This window comes from Trichomycterus rosablanca, chromosome 12 (assembly GCF_030014385.1).
Source record: "Trichomycterus rosablanca isolate fTriRos1 chromosome 12, fTriRos1.hap1, whole genome shotgun sequence".
NCBI lineage: Eukaryota > Metazoa > Chordata > Actinopteri > Siluriformes > Trichomycteridae > Trichomycterus > Trichomycterus rosablanca.
The window spans coordinates 34,314,437-34,336,920 of NC_085999.1; the positions used below are offsets into that span (position 1 = coordinate 34,314,437).

At 38.9% G+C, this 22,484-nt stretch overlaps 2 protein-coding genes across 36 annotated transcripts in view; both read right to left on the minus strand.

Moving 5' to 3' along the window:
* Positions 1 to 3,288, minus strand: part of ttn.1 (titin, tandem duplicate 1) — a 138,006-nt gene extending 134,718 nt beyond the window's left edge. For all 19 annotated transcript variants that reach the window (XM_063006089.1, XM_063006086.1, XM_063006085.1 and 16 more), the window contains exons 1-3: positions 3,079 to 3,288; positions 586 to 689; positions 42 to 245 (exon numbers count right to left, since the gene is read on the minus strand). In XM_063006089.1, the coding sequence (XP_062862159.1) occupies positions 42 to 245; positions 586 to 676 (295 nt within the window). In that variant the 5' untranslated portion in view covers positions 677 to 689; positions 3,079 to 3,288. The remainder of the gene's footprint in view (positions 1 to 41; positions 246 to 585; positions 690 to 3,078) is intronic.
* An 11,586-nt stretch (positions 3,289 to 14,874) lies between these two features.
* ttn.2 (titin, tandem duplicate 2) overlaps positions 14,875 to 22,484 on the minus strand; it is a 191,712-nt gene continuing 184,102 nt past the window's right edge. For all 17 annotated transcript variants that reach the window (XM_063006067.1, XM_063006078.1, XM_063006077.1 and 14 more), the window contains 3 exons: positions 16,710 to 22,418; positions 16,310 to 16,606; positions 14,875 to 16,202 (listed from right to left, as the gene is read on the minus strand). In XM_063006067.1, coding sequence (XP_062862137.1) covers positions 15,904 to 16,202; positions 16,310 to 16,606; positions 16,710 to 22,418 — 6,305 coding nt within the window. In that variant the 3' untranslated portion in view covers positions 14,875 to 15,903. The remainder of the gene's footprint in view (positions 16,203 to 16,309; positions 16,607 to 16,709; positions 22,419 to 22,484) is intronic.

The window sequence follows — 22,484 nt, forward strand, 5'->3', positions numbered from 1 at the left end:
GTATTCCTGAGGAAAGCATTTTCTAAGACCAAATGACTCACCTGTAACCAGAAGTTCAGCGGTGCTAGTGGCTTGTCCAGCGCCATTGGTGGCTCTGACAGAAAATCTTCCACTGTGTGCGGCTGTCACGGCGGGGATTCTCAGAACAGCGCGGCCTTCGCTGAACGAGATCTGAGCGCCGGGCAGAGCGGCAGCAGTAAGAACCTGGCCATCACGAAACCAGCTCACCTCAGGAACTGGATTACCTGGAAAGTAATTTTCTAAGTTATATCACCGGAACAGAGGCAATAAATATGTAGTCAGTACTTCATATGATGGGGCTTCACTCTTATGTTGGAAGTGGTTGCAGGTTTTCATTTGAGCCAAGCAAGAGCTACAGCTGATTTCACTTTACACTATTTCTTGACTAATTGATTAAACAAACAAAATTAGCCGTAGCTCCTGCTTGGCTGGAATAAAGAACCGCAGCCAATGTAGCTCTTTGTAAGTTGACTGAAAATCACTTTTTTTTATAGTAACGCTGCATTAATATTCTCAAAAATCATAAGAAATTAAGTAGGAAAGTAGAGGTTTTTTTGCACTTACCACTAACTTGAGCTTCGAACGTTGCAGCACTACCCTCAAGTGCAACAACGCTCTGAAGCGGCTGTGTAAAAGTTGGCGCCTGTGTAGACATTGTGGTAGGCACCCTGGGGAAAAAGGACATTTTAAAGTCTAGCTACAGTATACTTATCATTTATTATGTGCTACTTTTAATTAATAAATAAAAACAGTCAACAAAGCTTTCCTAACATGTTACATGATCATGTTAATTTTTGGTCTGCTTTTTTTAGCTGCAGAGAAACTGACTAATCAGTGAGTGTCAGTCCTCCCACCCTGCTGCACCTGGCACTCGCCAGCCTGTCATTTGAGAGACCAGTAGCCCCAAATGGTCCATGTGTCAAAATATGCACCCAACCGCTGACACCATGGAATTACAACTAAAAGCTGTGATTTTAAGCTCCTGAACAAATGACCTTTTTGTTTGCAGTTACAAAAGGCCTAATGAATTCACAGGTGTAAAAAAGTCATCACAGCCAGGACAATCAAACTGTAATGGCCAAGTAGCACCTGGTAATTTCCATTACAAGCAGTCATACATTATCTTACACAGGATTTCATTCAACTTGACTTAGAAGTAAAGGTTAGAAGTTTGACACAAAACAAGCATCTAAACCTTTGAGGAACAAGCTTGAAACTAAATCAAGTTGTAATGCTAAACCAAAGTGAACAGTTTAAAATCAAACTAGTGTGAACTCTTATCAACCTCTGTGAAAATAACTGTTACTCTTTCCAGCAAGTTTACTCTAACCTGATCAACAAAGTACATACAAATAAATTTTGTTTTTTTCTGTTCTCTTTAATTAAATATCAATTAATAATCAATAATGTTACATTTTTATGAAGGTAAACAAAAATGATAATCTTATTACTGAAAAGATCTGTAAATTGTGGTGTATTAAATTGAAGACAGTTGTTAAATCATTATAAGTTACCATTGAGTTAAATTTAACTTGGATTTTAAAATGTACATGACTAAGAAAAATTGTTAATAAACACTTGAAACTTTAATAGTCAGTAATTATTATCAACACCAAATTTTAAAAAGGTCACAGGACTGTTAATACCTCGGTCTATATTAAGAAGTAACACAATATCTCCACATGTAGAATCCTGCAGTGGCAGATCAAATATACACTAAAAAGCTCTTCACTACAGAAGTATGTTATTTAATTTAATTCATAATCAGTCAGCTTCATAACAATGTACATCAGCACCTAATAACAAGTTATTTAACTATACTTTCCAAAATCTGTGATAAAGTATATTTTTGAGTGTAAAAACTCATTTTCTCTTAGTTTAAAGCATTAATTATAGCAAATTCAGCCTATAAAGGTGATAAAGCCATAAAAAAACTTTAAAAAACTTTTTTTAAAATAAAGCAAAAAGAACTACTGTTTAATCACATTTCCTCAAAATTATTTAATGTACTATTTTAAGAAATTAGTCAGCTTCTCCAAATGGTTACTTCTTTGTTATTTATGCTTAACAGAGAGTTTAGGGCATAGGAATAAAAAAATAATGACAACAAGGCCTTCAGACTAGTCTAGCCTTCCAGTCATGACAAAGTATATTTGAGATAACTACTGATTTATTTTTTTATTAATAATTAAAATTATAAAATTTATAATTTTAAGTAAAAAACAAAAATGAAATAAAGATTTATTAAAACAAGCTAAATATTTTAATAACCTGATTTATTAAATCAGGTGAAAAAGTTAAATCAAGTTATTTAAGTTTAGTAGTTTAGTACTTGACCACAAAACACCACCGTATCCTTAAAAAAACAAATTCCAACTACTGATCACATGTAATACAGTGAAACTTTAATTTAATTTAATTCTCCAGATTATTCAAGAAAATCTTAAACCGTGTTATTTACTTCTTTTCTTTTTCATGAGACTACTATAAGCAACTGTCTGATATAAGTCAACAGGTGAGGTCTAATCTTATCTCAGCATATGATAGAAATGACATCCAGTCAACAACTGATAATAATTTTGAAAAATAAATACAATTTACAATAATCTGTAAGCACAGGTCCTACATATGACTAATAACTCATAAGACAGAAATGGCCATCTCTAAAAATAATCTGTCCCTTGTACATGATTGACAGACACCATGTGGCACATAGCTGGAGGTGCAACTGATAGCCCTGCCACCGATTCCCTTAAAAAGACATTGCAGCCGAGCCAGGACACCACTCTAATGCTATCACAGGCTATTCCTGGCTTTTTTCACATCATCACACCATAAATAACCTTGAAGGTTTACTCATAATAATTACTTACTAAAACATGTATATAAGCAGAACCAGTTGCAGCATCCAATCAAATCAAATAAATAAATAAATGAAAAAATATATATAATAAAAGCAGATATTTAATGCAATATGAAAGTAAAGGCAAACTTATGCATAATAAATGAGCAAAAGCAACTGGATCATCAGCTGTCCACAGAGTAAATGGAACTTACTTGGATTACAAAGGTGCCTGTAACTGATGGGACTGTGCCCAGAATGCTTCTGTCTCAGCAACAATCCTCTTATCCAGTAAGTTTGCAGAATATCCAAGGTGAGAACAGTTGAACCTCAAAATGATCCCCAAAAACAAAACTACACAGGGTTTAGACCGTGTAGTTTTGCTTTTCTCCTTGCAATCCCTACACCCGAGGCAAGGCTGGGAATGCTCCAACTGCTCAGAAGTGCTAATACAGTAATTTTACTTTATATACCTCTAGCCTAGCCTCCACTGCTCCTCCTTAGACACTCCCTATTGGTCCCCGTGTCCAAGGAATCATGGGAGAGTGGTACCATTTATGCAACCAAACACTTGTTACTTAACCATTTCCCCATGATTACAAAAGCGTCTACTAAACTGATATCTCACAGCCATGCTCAGCACTACCTACATGAATGAATGAGATGAAAAAGTTTTGTGTTTTTGCTCCATTTAAAGTAGACCGGGCCTTTTTGCCAGGCCCTTGTGGCAAGCATTAACCTGTCAGTGACCAAAAGGAGAGAGTGGCTGTTACTGTCACTCAAATAGAAAGCAGCCCCCCACGGGAAGGGTCAGTTGTCGAGAATACAGTAAACCCACTAACCTTGTTTTCTTTTTTGTTTGATGTTTTTGGATTAACCAAACATCCAAGATTTTTATTACATCATATAATTCATTGCTTAATCATTTTGTAATGGTGCTAATAAAGAAAAGATACCATTCCCAGTGATTTAGCAACATGCTGTTACTTTTCACACCAGCTGATATGATAAATAAATAGCCCCACATCAACATGGAAATTCTTTGTATGCTACATATGCACAAAAATCCATTTAAATCAATGTGACATAATCTCATATAGTAAAGGCTACACTGTTCTGTAGATCTTCTGTACATGTATTAATGTAACTGATTATTTGCATCCCCCCTACATCAAAACACAACTCCTATAATCATCTTATAAATTTTAAAAAAATTAAATTTTTGGTTTGTGATCTGAATGGGGTGACAAGTCGGTCCCATGTATGATGTTAAAATGTTGTTGATTTCAGATACTGTTTTGTAGTAAATTCGGCGTTTAGTAATAAATAATTGCATTATTTTATTTTTTTATTTAACCTTTAATTTAACCAGGCAAGTCATTAAGAACGAATTCTTATTTATAATGGCGGCCTGGCAAGCAACAGAACCACTTGAAGTGAAAGGGATAAAATAAACATCAGTGGACACAAGGACACAACATCAATAATAAAACATGACACTATAATAGTCACATTATGGGCCTAAGAGCAATCAATTATTGGTAAAGCAGTTACAAAGCAGTTATTCATATCAGAATCAGAATCAGGCTTTATTGGCCAAGTATGCTCACACATACAAGGAATTTGTTTTTGGTTACACAGATGCTTGCAGTGCACTAAAAATACAATAAAGTCAATCAGGACAATAAAGACAAATTTACTCTCTCTAACACACACATTCATACCTGTAAACGTGGAAAACATTGTAAACATTGGCATGTGCAATTCACATTGTGGGTTTAAAAAGGTGCAGTGTTTTGTGCAATATAAAACTTATAGAATATAAATAAGAAATGTTAATGAGTGAATATGTTAATGAATAAGAAATATGAGTCAGTGTTAAGTTTTTTAACACATTCTCTGACATTAATATACTGTAAGATGTTCATTTAACAGCTTTAATTTTCACTTATTTAAAGTTTTAGTATTAATGCAATTATTTTTGTCATGTCTCTAATACATTCATGTTATTTTACACTAAAGATTGCAAAAACATTCGGCTGTCAGTCATGTAACAATTTCTTAAAACTCAACATTTATTCATTATTTAAATCACTAATATTTATAGCTGCATTTCATTTATTTTCAGCCGTTTTAAAATATTGCTCCATTTCAATGTTTTTTTTTTTTCAATGTTTTTTTTTGTTGAATAATAAATAGCAGACCAGAAATCCTAATAAAGGGTCAAACAACCTTCCAATTGATTACAAAAAGTTGATTTAGACATTGTTATGAATATGCAATTCAAAAATGCCCCCACATCCTCTCATACACCGGTACATTTACATTTACAGCATTTAGCAGAAACTTTTATAAAAAGCAACTAATAATTGTGACTGAATACAATTGAACACATCCCTAATCTTCACAAATCTCTAGGACCATGAATCCCCAACCTCTGCACATTTGTTCAAAGTCAGGGTGAACAATCCTGGTCCCAGAGAGCTGAATCAAGCACAGCCAGATGACCCAACAAATCACATGTAAATCAGTACAATATGACAGTAGGAGCACCTAAGAGTTTACACCTCCAGGATTGAAGTCTCACACCCCTGATTCACAAAGACATCTGAGAAAATAAGTATGTTTTGATCTGCACTGTGTCTGAATCCTGAACAAAGGTGGGGAGATTATTCCAGAGTCGTGGAAATAAGGAAATACAAGTGGAACAAAGTAAATGAGGGGGAAATAGAAAGCCACAAGATCAATTACATCGCAAAAGAAATACTTCAAGATTTAAAGATTCACTGAAAGTGCTGACCAATTCATTCCAACAAATCTGGAAAACCACTTAATGGTGTGCAGATTGGAGGAGGTCAGTTAATATCCCAATATCAAAGAAACAAGAGAAAAAGGACAAGTGCAAACTATCAAACCATCGTTTTTCTTATTGCATGTCAATTTAATTATGATGATTATTCAACACAGAGTCTTACATTAAAGGAGAACTGCCAGATGTACAAGCAAAATTTTGAAAATGCAGGTGAACAAGAGATACTATTGTAGATGTATGCTAGATTATATAAAAAAGCCAAGGAATTTAAAAAAGATGTACTTTATTGACTACAGTTTGTTTGTTTATTTGGATTTTAACATCATGTTTTACACCCCTCGGTTACATCCATGATAGAAACGGTAGTTACTGGTTACACAAGATTCATCAGTTCACAAGGTTATATCGAACACAATCATGGACAATTTTGTATCTCTAATTCACCTCACTTGCATGTCTTTGGACTGTGGGAGGAAACCGGAGCACCCAGAGTCAACGCACTCAGACACAGGGAGAACATGCAAACTCCCCATCTGGGGATCGAATCCAGGACCTTCTTGCTGTAAGGTGACAGTGCTACCCACTTAGCCACCGTGCCGCTCATTGACTACAGTAAAGCTTTTGTAAATGTTGACCACACAAAGTTATGAAATGTCCTTAGTACGATACGAATAGCAGAGAATCTTATTGTTCTAAGGAGGAATCTTTATATTGACAAACATAAAATGGACATTCAGACTGGTTCCACGTTGGCAAGGAATTAAGACAAGGCCGTATTTGTTTAAACTGGACGCTGTAAAAGTAGAAAGATGGACTTTACACAGAACAAAGGAGAAAAGTCATGACAAAAGGAATAAACACTAACAGTACAATGACAGAGGATGTGCTGAAGTGGTGGACAGCTTTTTGGAGCCATTATGAACAGTAAAGAATCCAGTCAGGAAATACGACACGGACTGGCACTTGGAAGAACAAGAATGAAGGACAGATCTTCAGATGAACGATTTGTCACTTTAAACAAAGAGCAGAAATAACCAGACTACAGGACATTTAGGTAGGTTGGTTTAAGAGGATGGTAAGCAATGAAGATCCAAACAAAACACAGGATGTTCTGGAAAAACACAGGACTTCTGTTCTCTCACACATTAAAAATCACAGCAACAGTAAACAGTAAAATTACAGTAAACACTATCTAGACAACATTTTTATGCACCCCATCCAACTCACCACGCAAAAAAAACTAAACAAAAAAACAGTGATTGTGGGGTAATTCTTTATTTAATCAAATGCAAAATACAGACTGTACATTGTAATAAAATACAAACTGTATCATAATAGCATTGCTGACAAGCTAATGTTAGCAGTGCACTTGACTGCATCTTGTAGTAGATCTTATGTATTAGATCTTGTAATATCGACTCACAACTGCAAATACGGATATAAAATAACATACATTTGGCAACAGTACATTACAATGATTTTTTATTTGATGTTTAACCAAAGGGATCAGAGAAATGACTTATTAACTGAGTAAAAATGTTGGTTCTTTGCTGAAGATCCTTTTAAGAAAGAGCTTCACAACTTGGCCTTGACACTAACTAAAAATAAACATTTAAATCTTTTTTTTAAAGAACCGTTAAACTATTAATAGAAACTAATAACGAAAAGGAACTAACCTTTAAACTATACTTCAAATAATAATGAAATGATTAAACTAAAAAGTCACTAAAAAGAAAACTATAATAACCGTGCTGTCCAGTAGGTGAGACCTGATCTGAGCCATGTTTCTTTTTCTCTAGCACAGGCACATGGAGAGGGTTATTTTAGTATCCCAGCATTAGAGACCACAGATGTGATTTACACGGCACTCATTTCACTTCACTTCACCTCTGTCCTGCAGGGGTGTAGTATCTTTCGCACAGCAGCTCGTGTGTCAGTGGAGGACAGCTAAATCCGGCAGTAAATGAACTGAGAGAAAAAGCTCGCAGGGCCTTCTACGCCATAAAACGTCAAACATTCGTGGAAATTCCAGTTCGAATCTGGCTTAAAATTTTTGAATCAATAATTGAACCGATTGCTCTATATGGCAGTGAAGTTTGGGGTTCGCTTACACACCATCAATTCCATAATTGGGACAAACATCCATTAGAGACCCTGCACACAGAGTTCTGTAAAAGCATCCTAAAGGTGCACAGACACACCACGAACAATGCGTGCAGGGCAGAATTAGGCCGATTTCCTCTAATTATCAACATACAGAGAAGAGCAATCAACTTCTGGAACCATCTAAATGAGAGCGACCCCCAATCTTATCATTATAAAGCCCTGAAACACCAAGAGCTGAGCAAACATACCAGTCCCCTCATCCAACTGGTCCTGAGTCACTGCACCCATTCACCACTAACACACACCGACACACTAATAACACACACAGACACTCTAACACACACAGATACACCACTAACACACACAGACACACCACTAACACACACTAACACAATAAAGACTCAGGAACAGGAGAAATCTGCAAACCCAATTAGAATAAACCAAATTACACAAAAACTCAGAACTAAATATCTGAATTATTGGGAAACTGAAACTAAAACTCAAAGTAAAATGCAGTGTTATTTGTTATTTGGCCCTAAACAAACACTACAGTGCAGCAGATTATCTGAGCACAGTATCCGACCCTAAATTAAGAAACACCCTGACGAGGTACAGACTGAGCGCACACGACCTGGCCGTGGAGACGGGGCGACACACCCGGTCCTGGCTGCCCCGGGAGGAGAGGTTGTGCCAGCACTGCACTCTCAGTACAGTAGAGACGGAGCTGCACTTCCTCACCCGGTGTACCAAGTACCACCACGTCCGCTCCCAATTCTTCCCTAAATTTAACAACATCATCCCCAACTTTACCTCCCTCCCAGACCCCGACAAACTGCCCCACCTACTGGGGGAGCACAGAGAGAGAGAGCTGCACACTAGCAGCACTCTATACACACACCTGTCACCAGGTGAGGGACAGTGGGTGACCATGTTTCATACACACACATACACACACACACACGCACAAACTGATTGTTTTACTACCTCATTATTGTAAATACTATACTTTTTATTGTTATTATTTTGCACTGTTTTTATTAATATTTTATTCTATTCTATATTTTTGCACATGTAACTGTTCTGTATATTTTTGTTCTTTCTTATTTTTATTGTTTATATTTCTCTGTAACTTGCTTTGGCAATACGAATGTCCTTATTTGTCATGCCAATAAAGCTTCTTTTGAGTTTGAGTTGAGTTGACAGCTGCAGCCCCTTCGTTCCAAGTTTGGGTAGCGTATATCTGTCACTCTGACTTTCCTGAGGGGGGGATGACTTTCCTGAGGGGGGGAGGGACCCCGACCCCTCACATTCGGGCCTAACCTGAAACAGGAAGAACATGCAAATTACTGCTGTGAAGTGGAAGTGTTGAAGATCTAGATTGTGCTTTTTGGGTGGCTTAAGAGGCGTCTTACTGCTCAGGTGTGAATGTATGAATAACCAAAGACAGGCCAGAGGTATCAGAGTTAATAAAAAAGTAATGACAAAAATGCCTTTTAGTGCAGAACTAAAACAACATACTTAAACACTACAAACATTAAATAATGTACAGTCACTCACTGAATTCTAGCTAAAAAAAACCTTAATCAAAGACAAATCATGTTTATTCAGGTAAAACTAATTCTAAACCTACAACCTTCTTAATGACATTTGTCGTTGACAAATGAAAATTGAAAGAGTCTTAAAAGTTCAGAACATGTTTAGATTAGCATAACCTGAAATTAATGAAACCGCCTTCACATAAAAAAGATGAAAACATTTTTTAGCTTTTAGAGTAAATTTTCCTTCCTAACAATTCCTTCCACTAGTTTAACTGTCCCAGAGCATAATCCTACCACCATGCTTGACAGTAGGTACAGTATTGTTGGGTTTGAATGCCTCATTACTTCTTCTTCAAACATAATTCTGGTCATTATGGCCAAATTACTCAAATCTTTTACTCAAATTTCATCTGCCCACAAAACTCTTAGGCTTTTTTGACCATGCAATCAAGGTTCTAAGTGCTTTTGCACAGCATTCACTAGTGTTCAGCTTGCTTGTCTTTGGGCTATTTGGGAAAATGGAAAATTAGGTAAATCAGGTTCCATGTATTCCTTGCAAATTAATATTATTTTAGTAAATAAATAAACCCCCAATATGAAGTGATTTTGTAATCTACACATGCTCCATCCTGTTATATCCTTACATCAGAACAGCACTGCATATCTTCTGACAGACAACAGCAACTGCACCTCTTAAGTGTCAGCATGTTTACTCTGGTATATCTAACCGGTGTCTCCAAAAGCAGCAACATGGATTCTTACATAAAAATATATAAAAAGCTGTATATAAAAAGTGTAACTACGCCCTGCCAATTAATCAGTGAAATTCATGAGTATAAAGTGATTTTACTGTAATTACACATTTTATATTTATACCCAATTTCTGGAAGAGTTTGAACATTTTCTAAAATGTGGAAGAAAAAAAACAATAATCTGTGATTTGTTTATTCTCTTAAGCACTTTTTATTTACTAGATTATATATAATATTATATCTATAATCTTGGGAACTGAATAAGACATTCCAGACAAAATATAATGATGCTTGGTTAAAGTACTTGAAAAAAAAAAAGCTTTTTCTGGTCAATAAAGAATCATTGTTAATAACCACCCCAGCTGTATGTGGAATGGCACTGACTAGACAAGGAAAGCAACTATCGACCCAGTTCCAATAAAGTTTCACTTTCTGATGACCCAAACAACTTATATGTCAACAAACATCACATCAGTTACCAGGACTATACCTCCTTTAAGAAAAGAGCTTCTACTAGTGACAAAATGTAATGATGCAGTTAAAGTACTTCAAAAGAAAAAGCTTTGAGTTGAACCATATCCTGGTCAATAAAGAATCATTTGAAATTAATTTGTAAAATGTAGATTAATTACACATTTTATACAGCTTTACTGACACTGTAACAATAAACATTATTATAAAGTTGTCATTTTAAAAACTACAAAAGCCCCTACTTTTCTGGGAAGTCTTTTTGGGCACTTACTCTAACTTTGTGAAGGTCCTGGGTTCAATCCCTGTGGAGTTTGCATGTTCTCCCCGTGTCTGCGTGGGTTTACTCCGGGTGCTCTGGTTTCCTCCCACAGTCCAAAGACGTGCAAGTGAGGTGAATTGGAGACACTAAATTGTCCATGACTGTGTTTGATATAAACTTGTGAGCTGATGAACCTTGTGTGATAAGTAACTGCCGTTCCTTGTCATGAATGCAACCAAAAGTGTAAAACATGATGTTAAAATCCTAATAAACAAACAAACAAACTCTAACTTTGTGACTTCATACCACCCACACAAGTGCTGCCTCTTGCAGATTTTAGAATGCAAAATAGTCGTTGCTCTGGAAAATTATATCAAAAGAAAGGATAATCTAAAATACAATGTGCTTTTCCATTACTATACTGAAAGTGGACAGAGTTAAACTGATACTGATATGTTGTGATACACCAACACAGACCTGTCCATACTTATATACAGTAGAGTTGTTTTGTAATACAAGATCAGATCGTTATATGCAGAATTGTAAAACAGCGCCATCTCTTGGACACATTTGCTTGCTAAGAATATAAAAGAAAGTGAAGAATGAAACTTTATATTGCAGCTACTGCCATCTAGTGGAGAAGGAAGAGTAGCCACTTGTTTGGCCACAAACTGTCAAATTCTGCTGTTACAAGTTAATTTTTAATGTTTTTTTGTTTTGTTTTATTTTAAACAAGCTATTAAAATATAGATATGGCATAAGCTGTTAATATTGGTAAAAGTGGTTAATAAACATCTTAGCTCAAGTACCACACACTTATACACAGTAAAACCTTCAGTGAACTTGATTAGCATTATAGTCTTGATTATTTCTTTGTCTCCGTATTAAAAATTTTAAAAGTAGTCCTCAATCCCCTCCGCCCCATGACTGTGGGGTCTGTGCAGCACTTACAGCTTGATCAGAATGAGATGGGGGTGATGAGTGGAAGATTCTGATCCCCTCAATTTAGTAATTATCAAGTGATTTAAAGATATGGTGCACAATAAAATGGTATACCAGATACCCTGGAAATACATAAATACATTGCAACAATCCAAATTGTTTTTTATCCAAAGCGGGACCTTGCTTGGGGCAGCTCCACTTGTGAATCGAACCCAGAACCTTCTTGCTGTGAAACAACAGTGCAACCTACAGAGCTACCTTGGCCTCCCCAGTTTTCCAGTCATCAAGGGAAAAATAAGCTTAATCCAGAACCACACCTGATGGATACCATTGTGAATAGAGCTGGGCGGTTCCTGAATCACCCGGGTTAATGATTCGAATCTTCGTACTGAATCAGGAATCACGAGTCCGAAATCTCAATTAACCCGGAGTCCTCTGACTGGCTGCTGCTAATGCCAAGTTCACACTACACGACTTTCTGATTTGTCGGGTCGCTGTACAGTTCACACTACACGACTGAATCTTTTGCACTGGGGAGTCTTTCAGTCGGTGTATATTTCACACTACACAACTGATCGGTGATAGGGGGTTTCACACTACACGACCTATCACCAACTGGAATCACAGGCGAGCTTCTCTGGTCTCCCTAATTACGTTTTGTCACGAAAATAAACGCGAGAAGTGACGAGGGGTTTAATGATACCACATCCAAAAATGCACGTCAACAAGTAGCGAGTGATTAAAGTGTCAAGGAGGAAAAATAAATGAATCTGAGTGGATTTGGCAACACGAACAGTATGGATTGTTCTATAGTAAGTTGGAGGTTAATTAATATTTTTGCAATGCAACGTTGGTGTTTTGTAGAGAACGATCAAGTCAGAAATACTGTAAAACGTGTGTGTGCCGGTGTATTCTGATATAAACTATATTACACCCCTGTCCCACCTGTTTACACTCCTCTCCTGCATTTCCCCTCACACCGTATCCTGCATTCTCATTGGCTGTTCGACATAGCACTCACTGCCAGACGTGCAACTCAGATCAGATATCTGACATGCTAGAAATCTCGATCCGGTCGCCGAGCGCTCGGCGAGCCGGTCGGATCGAGTTGTTGAGTAGTTCACACTTAGCGATTAAGAGCCGAGCATAAGTACACAAGTCGAGTGAGCAGCTCACTGGAAACACCGCGGATGATTTGGCTGAACCGGCTTCACTCCAGTCCGTGAATCTAAGTAATAAGTTAAATATTCAAATAAGCAAGCGGTTAAACACACTGGTGTTCGTTATGTGGCTGATTTTATGCACATGCTATTATTATTATCAGTAGTAGTGGTATAGATTAGTAATGCAGCATATGTTCTTGTAAGCAAAACAACAACAAAATATAGTTATAATTATTATTATTAAAATGCAAATACTTACAGGCTACTTTAGGACTATACTACTTAAGGAGTATCATAGTCCTTCCCCCATGGTAATTTATAGACTGTTTGTTGTTGTGCCACTGTGGCTGCCTAACTGGGTCAAGTTAACATGGCAATGTGTTGTTAACCATCCCCCTTGAACCCTTGATCAATTAATATACCCATCTGATTGGTAGGCGAGTCCACCCCCCTCTCCCCCCTCCTTGTCCCTCTCCTCTATGATCAAGATTACACATGATCAAAAAAGTGTCAACTTGTCACTGACAAGAGAAGTGTGAGGTACCAAGAAAATGATTAGAGAAGGATTTATTTACAGAAGACAGAAGACAAGTGATATTTGGATCCATTTTCATGCAGTAAATCAATCGCAATCAAGATGTCAGTACAAATGACTCAGGTGAACCGGATCACATTACTGAGTGACTCAGACTCGAGTCCATAAAATGAACCGAATTTACCACTACTAATTGTGAACAGAGCATCTATACACCTCTCTTAAAGGCACACACACGTCCTATAACAGCACTCATTGTTTTTGTCACCCATTTATCTTCACCGTTAGCCCTATTTTAAAGTTTTGCTGGTCAACGGCTGTTTTTTTCAGACTGAACTGGATGTCTCCTATGTCTCCTGATGGTGAAAAATTAAATGCTTTAGTTTTAGGTGTGCCCCACAGGTTGAAAATCCCTGTTCTAAAGAACGATGATTATCAGTCAAAGTAGGTTTAAATCAGAATCAGAATCAAAAATGGGGAATGAAGTTATCCAAGCCAGTGAATGAAATGAAGAAGCAGCACTCGAACATCTATTCTCTCTTTACAGCATGGATTTGAGACTAAATAAATAGGTAAGAGAATGAACTCTTGTCATATCCAGTTTACAGTCAATGTAGTTCTTTACTGTTTGTTTGTTTATTAGGATTTTAACGTCATGTTTTACACTTTGATTACATTCATGACAGGAACGGTAGTTTCTCATTACACAAGGTTCATCAGTTCACAAGGTTATATCAAACACAGTCTTGTACAATTTTGTATCTCCAATTCACCTCACTTGCACGTCTTTGGACTGTGTGAGGAAACCAGAGCACCTGGAGTAAACCCACACGGACACGGGGAGAACATGCAAACTCCACACAGAAAGGACCTGGACCTCCCCACTTGGGAATCGAACCCAGGACCTTCTTGCTGTGAGGCAGTGCTACCCACTTAGACACCGTGCAGCCCTGTAGTTCTCTACTGAATTTGGTTATTATTTTACAACTATTTAATAAGTTGGATTTAGTTTAAGACACAAGTCATTCATTCATTCATTGTCTATGAAAAACCCAGACAGGTTGCCAAGCCATCTAAGGGCAATTTTTGTATCTCCAATTGCATGTCTTTGGACTGTGGGAAGAAACCCACGCTGACACTGGTAAGGGGGATGTGCAAACTGCCCCTCTTCACGAACCTCTTCATCTGTAAATCAAACCCATCTTCTCGCGGTGAAGCGACAGTGCTACCAGCGAGTCATCTCACCTTCCCAGTTTGTCAGTCACCTGGGAAAAAATAAGCTTCATCCATACACCGGCAACCCACCTCAGATGCATTTTCTGATGGATGCCAAGAATGACCATGTGAATGCATGCAGTCTAATTGTAGAGGAGCAAAGTGTGTTAGTCCAGTCATCAATTTGTTGAGACACAAAGACACAAAAAACAGTGCTGTACTGCTGAAAACATGCTTTATTGATTTAATTATAATACTCAAGGAGGTTGCATTCAAACATAATACTACAATTCTACATAAAATCAAACCATAATGAAGGGCATTTCCTTTAATGCTATGTTTCTCCGCACAGCTGATGTTGTCGCTGTCGTCAATTTACGCCTCGCTTGCCCAACCACCGTGAAGATGAGTTCTAAAGCTATCACACAAACACACAATGCAACAAAGCAAACCTCCAAGAGGGGGCTCTGCTTCTGCAAGGAAGTACAAGAAAAACTTTGTGTATTGGCCAGGTGATGTTAACTTTGAAAGTGTATTCGAGCAGTCCCTTGCCAGTAACAGAGTACGTATAACATTATCTGCTCATGTGCAGGCCGCTTGCACTTTGAGCACGTCTTAAAAATGGTGGTATGACATAGTAGGTTTGAACCCAAGACCTAGTCATCCTGCTTACATGAGGGTAAGATGCAAACAGCATTCAAGGTCTTATGGTCAAGTTATACATTCATATGAGTACTGTAATATCACTGCACATGTATACATACAGTGTATAATTTGTCTCTCAGATTTAGTAAAACTTCAACAGGGAGCCTCTCTACCTGCTGAGGCAATCTTAAGACTTCAACATTTAGTTGAGGCACAGAGTTTAGTTCCAGGTTTAACAGGGTATTCGTCCCTTGAGAGACTTTCTCCTGATAAACAATAAGTTCCATTTGTTTCAGTTAATATCGTCATAAATAAAAATTCATACATTTCTCATAACCGTTCAGTTCGGCTATATACATTATGTACACGTCACAGAAAAACGGATCAAAAATCCTAGTCATAATTATCCAATATGGCACATTTTATAACAACTTTAGACTTTAGTCTAGTTTGGCATAAATTAATGTCAAGTTTGGTATAAAAATATTTCATATTTACAGAAACATATGTGGGTATTTATCAAGTAAATATCTTTTTGTGTTCATTCAATAAATAAAAAGGCAAAACTTAATGAGAGAAGGGGGTAGAAAGAATCATTAGTTTTATAGCGATCGAATGCTAATGGTGACAGTTGCCGTGTCAGATCCATGCTCATTAGAAAGTTTGAGTAAGTACACCCCAGCATCACTCTGTTTTACACCAGTGATGATAAGTGTTGTCAGGTCTTCTGTTGTCTCAATGTGAAACCTTCCACCTTCTCCTGCAGTTGAAAGAACCCTTCCACCACGAGACCACTCGATATGAGGCAAAGGCTCTCCAGAGAAAGCACAGGCTATGGTCAAAACCTTTCCTAGTTCAATGCTGATGTCTTCAGGGAGGGCTTCAATTCTTGGAGCAGAAGCTTTAAAGATAAAGACAATTAAATAAGTTATTTCAATGTAAAAAAAAAATAGATGTGTAATGTTTTTGAAATGCTTCTATTGTGAGCATAGACAGAAAGACACACACCTTGGCTGCTGTGCAATGAGGCTCTGATTGAGGAGCCCTCAGCAAGCGAGTGACTTGACATCATACTGCTTGAACTCAATGCGTACACTGATTCAGAGGTGATGGAGGACATGCTGGACATGGACATTGATTCACGTTTCATTTCAGCCATGGCTGAACTGCTGAATGATGCCTCTTGCATTGCGCTCTCCATATGCATCGATTTTGAAGAGAAACTTTCAAACTTGCTACTGCTGACAGCTGTACTTTCCCTCTTATGCATTTCAACCCCTGCACGGGTCATCGAAGACACTGATTCTGAAAGACGAACAAACAGGTTTTTAGTTCATGTGAGCTATGTTGTTAAGCCTGGTTCATTAAAATACTACGTTTACATTTTTACAAATAAAATAAAATTTACCTTTAACAGCCATATGTGCAGAAATATAAGCTGTTATTTTTGTATAGATGGCTTGGAAGACTTGACCAGTGAAGGAGAATGATGTTCTTGAAACTGCTCCACTCTCTGCAATCATTTCACAGGAATATTCACCCTGATCGCTCTCAGAGACATCAGATACATACAGACAGCATGTGCCATCCGCAGATGTTTGGATCTGATAGCGACTACTTTGACTCAGTTTCTTGCTGTCTTTGTACCAAACAACCTCTCTTACAGAGCTCTCAGCAACACAGATCATCCTGACTTTGTTTTCAGAGGCCTCAGCTTTGAGCTGCTGGAGGATCTTTGGGGGTGCTTCCTTTGAAGGAGTCGGTGACTTTACTGTAAGTGGAGATTTAACCCTTTTGGGTGCTGTTATTGGCTCTGGAGACTTGGCTGTTAGTGGGGATTTCACTCTTTGAGGAGAGGTGATTGGCTCAGGTGATTTTATGCCTGTGGGTGATTTAACCCTTAGAGGTGAAGTAACAGGCTCTGGAGATTTTATGCCTGCTGGAGATTTAACTCTCTGGAGTGGGGATATTGGCTCTGGAGACTTGGCTGGAGGTGGAGACTTAACCCTTAAAGGAGACACAACTGGTTCAGGAGACTTAATGCCTGTTGGCGTTTTAACTTTAAGAGGGGAAGTAACTCTTTGACCAGCAGGAACAGGCTCAGGCGACTTGACTCTTACAGGAGATTTGACACCTTCAGGTGATTTAATCTTTGGTTCTGGTGATTTTACAGAAGGCTCTGGAGACTTCACTGCTGGCTCAGGAGACTTCACTGCTGGTTCAGGAGACTTCACTGCTGGCTCAGGAGACTTCACTGCCGGAGATTTCACAGTAGGTTCTGGTGATTTGACTGAAGGCTCAGGTGATTTCACGACTGGCTCAGGAGATTTAACTGAAGGCTCAGGTGATTTCACGGCTGGCTCTGGACGTTTAACCTGAGGTGAAGGTACAACAGCCTTTTCTGGGGCAGGTTTGTAAATATTTAATGTAAACCTAGCCTCTTGCCTTCCCTCTGAATTTTCCACTACCACAGTGTAGCTGCCTTCATCAGAATACTCTACTGAAGATATTTCAAATGTAGACTTGTATTGTGTTGTTGTCACATGTACACGATGGGAAGTGACAACAGTATGTTGCTCATGCATCCACGTTACAGTTGGTGCCGGCTCTCCATCAATGTCACAGGTAAATCTTGCAGACTCACCGACAGATACTGTTAGAGACTGTGGTCTGGTAAGTATTTTCGCTGACAGAGTTGGTTTGACTTTCTTAGCAGTTACGGCTGCTGTAGTTGTGGATTCAACAGTTTTTATTTTAGATTCAGATGTTGAATGTCGTTCTATGGATGAATAGGAAGCAGATGACAGGTAATCAGTAGATGTATATCTTATAGGCGATGTCGCAAGCCTTTCAGATTCAAATCTTTCAAAACCAGAAACTTCATGTTGCTCTGTAAATTTTGTCTTGGTTTCTTGAATCTCCAAGTGTGTTCTTGAAGCTGAAGATGCCCTTATTGATGTTAAATGGTAATAGTCAGTCTTTAATACATCAGGTACAAATTGTGCTGGTACCTCTTCATCTTTGCGTCTTGAGGAATATGTAGTAAACGATCCACCTGATACATCAAGTGTTGCATAGTCTGATGCTTCACCCTTCAGGTTTGAGCATACAGCACGATATGTGCCACTATCTTCTGCGTGGCATTCAGTAATCTGGATAGTCAGGACACCACTCATGTTGGTAAAGTGGTATTTGCTGCTCTCTTGGATCAGTTGACCATTGTGGAACCACTGGATGTCAGCTTCTGGTCTTGACTGGACATTTAGTGTAAACTTAGTGTCCTGACCACATGGGACACGGTGTGAGCGCATTCTGACAGTGATGCGTGGGGCATGGTCAAGGCTGAAAGGTTGTTGTGTCACAACTTGGTACTTGCGCTCAGATTTTATAGCAGATTTTCTTGCCTCATATCTTGACATGATGTCAAATCTTGCAGATCTTTCAAATCTGGAAGAAGACCTTGAGGACCTTCTTTCAGGAGACACAGGACTAGGAGAGCGTGGACGTGTTCTCTCAGGAGTGGGTGACCTTCTCTCAACTGCCTGAACTTCAGTCTCCACTAGCATACGCGACGGTCTTATCAGTTCAGAGACAGGACGCATCAATTCAATGTACGTTGGTGACAGAGATCTCCTCCTCCTCATGAAATGGGAAATAGGGGGTGGAGAACCACTAGGTCTCGCTGCTGTCACTACATGTTTTGTCTCCTCTGTTTGTTTAACTTCAGCTTTGTGAACAATCCTAGGAGATAAACGGCGCAGTGCAGACAGTTCAAAGCGGACAGGGCTGCTTGGAGGGGAGGCAGAGAAGCCAAGTTCAAGTTCCTCCTCAAGCTGTCGCCTTTCTTCTTCAATTCTTCTCTTTGTCTGATAATCCTCCACAGGCTGGAGAACATCTTCATCAGAGAGATCACCCAGGGAACGTCTTCTCTGTCTGGAGATTTCTGACTCAAGAGATAGTGAACGCCTTGCTGGTCTTACAGTTTCCAGATCATCTAGTGTGAGCTTTGGAATACGCCACCTTGGTCTGTACTGATCAGTGATTCTAGGAAGTGGCACGACATAGAATTGTTCCCATCTGGAAAGACGGATGCGTTTCTGTCTCTTCTGCACAATTCTCTCCATGCGTTCAGAAATCTCATATTGGTCACGGAGCTTCCTGTACCACTTCATGTCAGATAAAGGCACAAAGTGCCTAATACTCACATCCTCTTCAAGAACAGATGGATCATGTACACGTGCCTCTGGAATTTCATAAGGCATTCTGATTTTCCTGCTTTCTTCTTTAATTTTCTTTATGTCCTTATCTTCCTTGTCAGCAATGTCAAACTCGCCCTGCACATTTTTGGTGCTCACTGCAGGTTTATAAAGTTCAGCAGCTTCTTTCAGTGCCTCTTGTGCTACAGGATTGAGTGTAGTCACTTCCGCTGTTGAGTACTGCTGTGCCATCATCAGTGTCTTCTTTATTTGGTTTTGTACATATACGTGTTTTTCCTCCTTACTCTTGAACTCCCTCCTAACATAAGTGAGGCGATCAACTTTGAGTGTGGCCTGGCAACTTGCTGAACCAGCTGCGTTTGTTGCGGTGACTTTGTAAGTGCCAGAATCCTCAATGAGTGTTTCCCTGATATGGAGGATATAATGGCCCACGCTTTGTTGAACAACTTCAACTTGTGGTCTGCATTCAAGAGGCTTGCCATCTTTTTCCCATTTTAGAGTTAATGGTGAAGTTCCTGATACTCTTAAATCAAAGTGGACGCTTTCTCCCTCAACACAGTCAATGTTAGCCAAAAGGCGTCTGAACATTGGCCTCATCGTGTCTTCAGAAACAGGATGATGTGTAACTGTTAACCGTGCCATGCAGCTGTCTTCACCGAACTTGTTGTTGGCTAAAACAGTATACTCGGCATCATCCTCAAGATCAACATTGTGAATTATCAGCTGGTAAAGACCCTTGTCAGTAATAAATGTGTATTTATTGGGATCAGGTTTAATTCTGTGTCCTGCTTTTAGCCAAGTCACTTGTGGCTCTGGATGAACAGTTATGGTAACGCCAAAGCGTACATCCTCACCAATGTATGCTGTAGAATTGTACAGTGGCAGAGTGAACTCAGGTGGCCTCTGGAAAATCATTGTTTTATCAATTCTACGCCTGAGTTTCTTGATTGAACGTCCAATGAAGTATTCCCTGTAGGATCTCACGCTCTCAACAAACAGTTCTGCGTAGGCACTGTCTTCCTTGTCTTCACTAACAACTTTGCATCTGTAAAGTCCATCATCACATTCTTCAATGTCCTTTACATAGATGCTTGCAACTCCATTGGCATAACTGATCTCATACTTATGGCTTGCTGTTAGTTTGCGAGAGCCAAAGTACCATGTTACCTCTGTGACTTTGTCATAGTCTTCAATGTAGCACACAAATCTTACATGGCCACCTTCTTCTGCAAAGCCATGCATAACAGGACCCGCTCTAAGGCCTTGTTCTGGGTGTGCAATTTTCACTCTGCCGATGGACACATTTCGCAAGTTTCTGTAACCACCACCATAGGCAACACGAGCTGCTGAAACGACGGTGGTTACCTCCTTCTTGACTAGTGACTGGTAGTAACGTCTATGTCTCAGGGTCTTGATGACTTTAGAACTGACATGTTCTATTTTCATCTTAAGCCAAGGATGTTCCAAAGCCTCAGATGCAGTCATTCTGTGTTTGCGTTCTTTAGTCAGAAGCCTGTCGATAAAGTCCATGGCCTCAAGACTGATGTTTTTGAAAGCCTCGCTATCAAAAATGTATTCTGCTTTTGAAATGTGCTCAATCATTTTTTGAGTTGATTCAGCGGCAAAAGGATTAAGGCCGCTCAGTAGCACATATGCAAGAACTCCAACTGACCACATGTCAGTAGCAGTGGAAACAAAATCACTGATGTGGATCTCGGGTGCACAGTACTCGGGAGCAGTAAAACTGATTCTGATATTCTCTCCAGGTGTCAACAATCTGGCCTGTCCCATTTCAATGATCTTGATTGTGCTGCTCTTTCTTGAAGCATAGACAATGTTATCCGGTCTTATGTCAAAATGACCATAGTTGTGGCTATGCAAGAACTTCAGGGCCTGACACACTTGTCTCATGTACCTTACAATTTCTTGTTCGGTAAGGTCAAAGTTTGTTCCCAGACGTTCGAAGATGTCCATGCCAGATATGAATTCATAGATCAGAACATATTCTTCCAAGCTATCAAAGGACTCGTGAAGACACAACAAGTTCTTGTGTCTTGCAATATTGAGTGTTTCAATTTCTCTTGCCACTAACTCTCTGTCAGCACCTTTCACTTTGATGAGTTTGGCCATGAAAGTCTTCTTGGAGCTAATTTCAACACAGCGATGCACAACTCCGAAGTGTCCACAACGTGCTAGCTCTTCTGAGATTTTGTAAAGAGAAGATACATTCTTTACCTTCGAATGAGGTGCTTCTTCTTTTGTAACCTCTCTTTCTTCATCCACCTCTTCGTCATAGTTTCTAACGGCTAACTTGTCTTCCCTTGTTGATATCGGTTCAGTTGGTCCAGATGGGTCACTGAGACCAAATTTGTTTTCTGCAATTACACGGAACTGGTATTTGGTTTTTCCAAACAGACTCATCACAGTACATTGTGGTTCAGACGTCTGAGCAACACGAATCCACCTATCACCAGACACTGGGCATTTTTCTACAATGTAGCTGGTGATCTCACTTCCACCATCATTTGGAGGAGTCCATGTGAGTGTGATACTATCTCTGCCGATATCACTAACTTTAACATCCTTAGGTGCGTCAGGTACATCGGCAACATCAAGTTCAACTGTCTGTTTGTCAACACCGAATCGGTTCTTGGCACAAACAATATAGTAACCAGAATCCTTCTTTTGCACTCCCTTTTGGAACACAAGGGATGTGAAGGATCTTGTCACAATCACTTGATGGTATGCTGTGTTATTTATTATCTCTTGTCCTTTCTGCCATGTGACTGCAGGATCAGGTTTACCACTGATTGGAATCTTGATGGTAACAACTTCACCACGAAGAGCATGAACAGCTCCCATTCCTTGGAGATGTAAGGGCAAGTGAACCTTGGCAGGAACTAAATAAAGTGAGAAAAAAAGACCAAACTGTTAGCAAAATTCATGTTTAAAAAAAAATATCACAT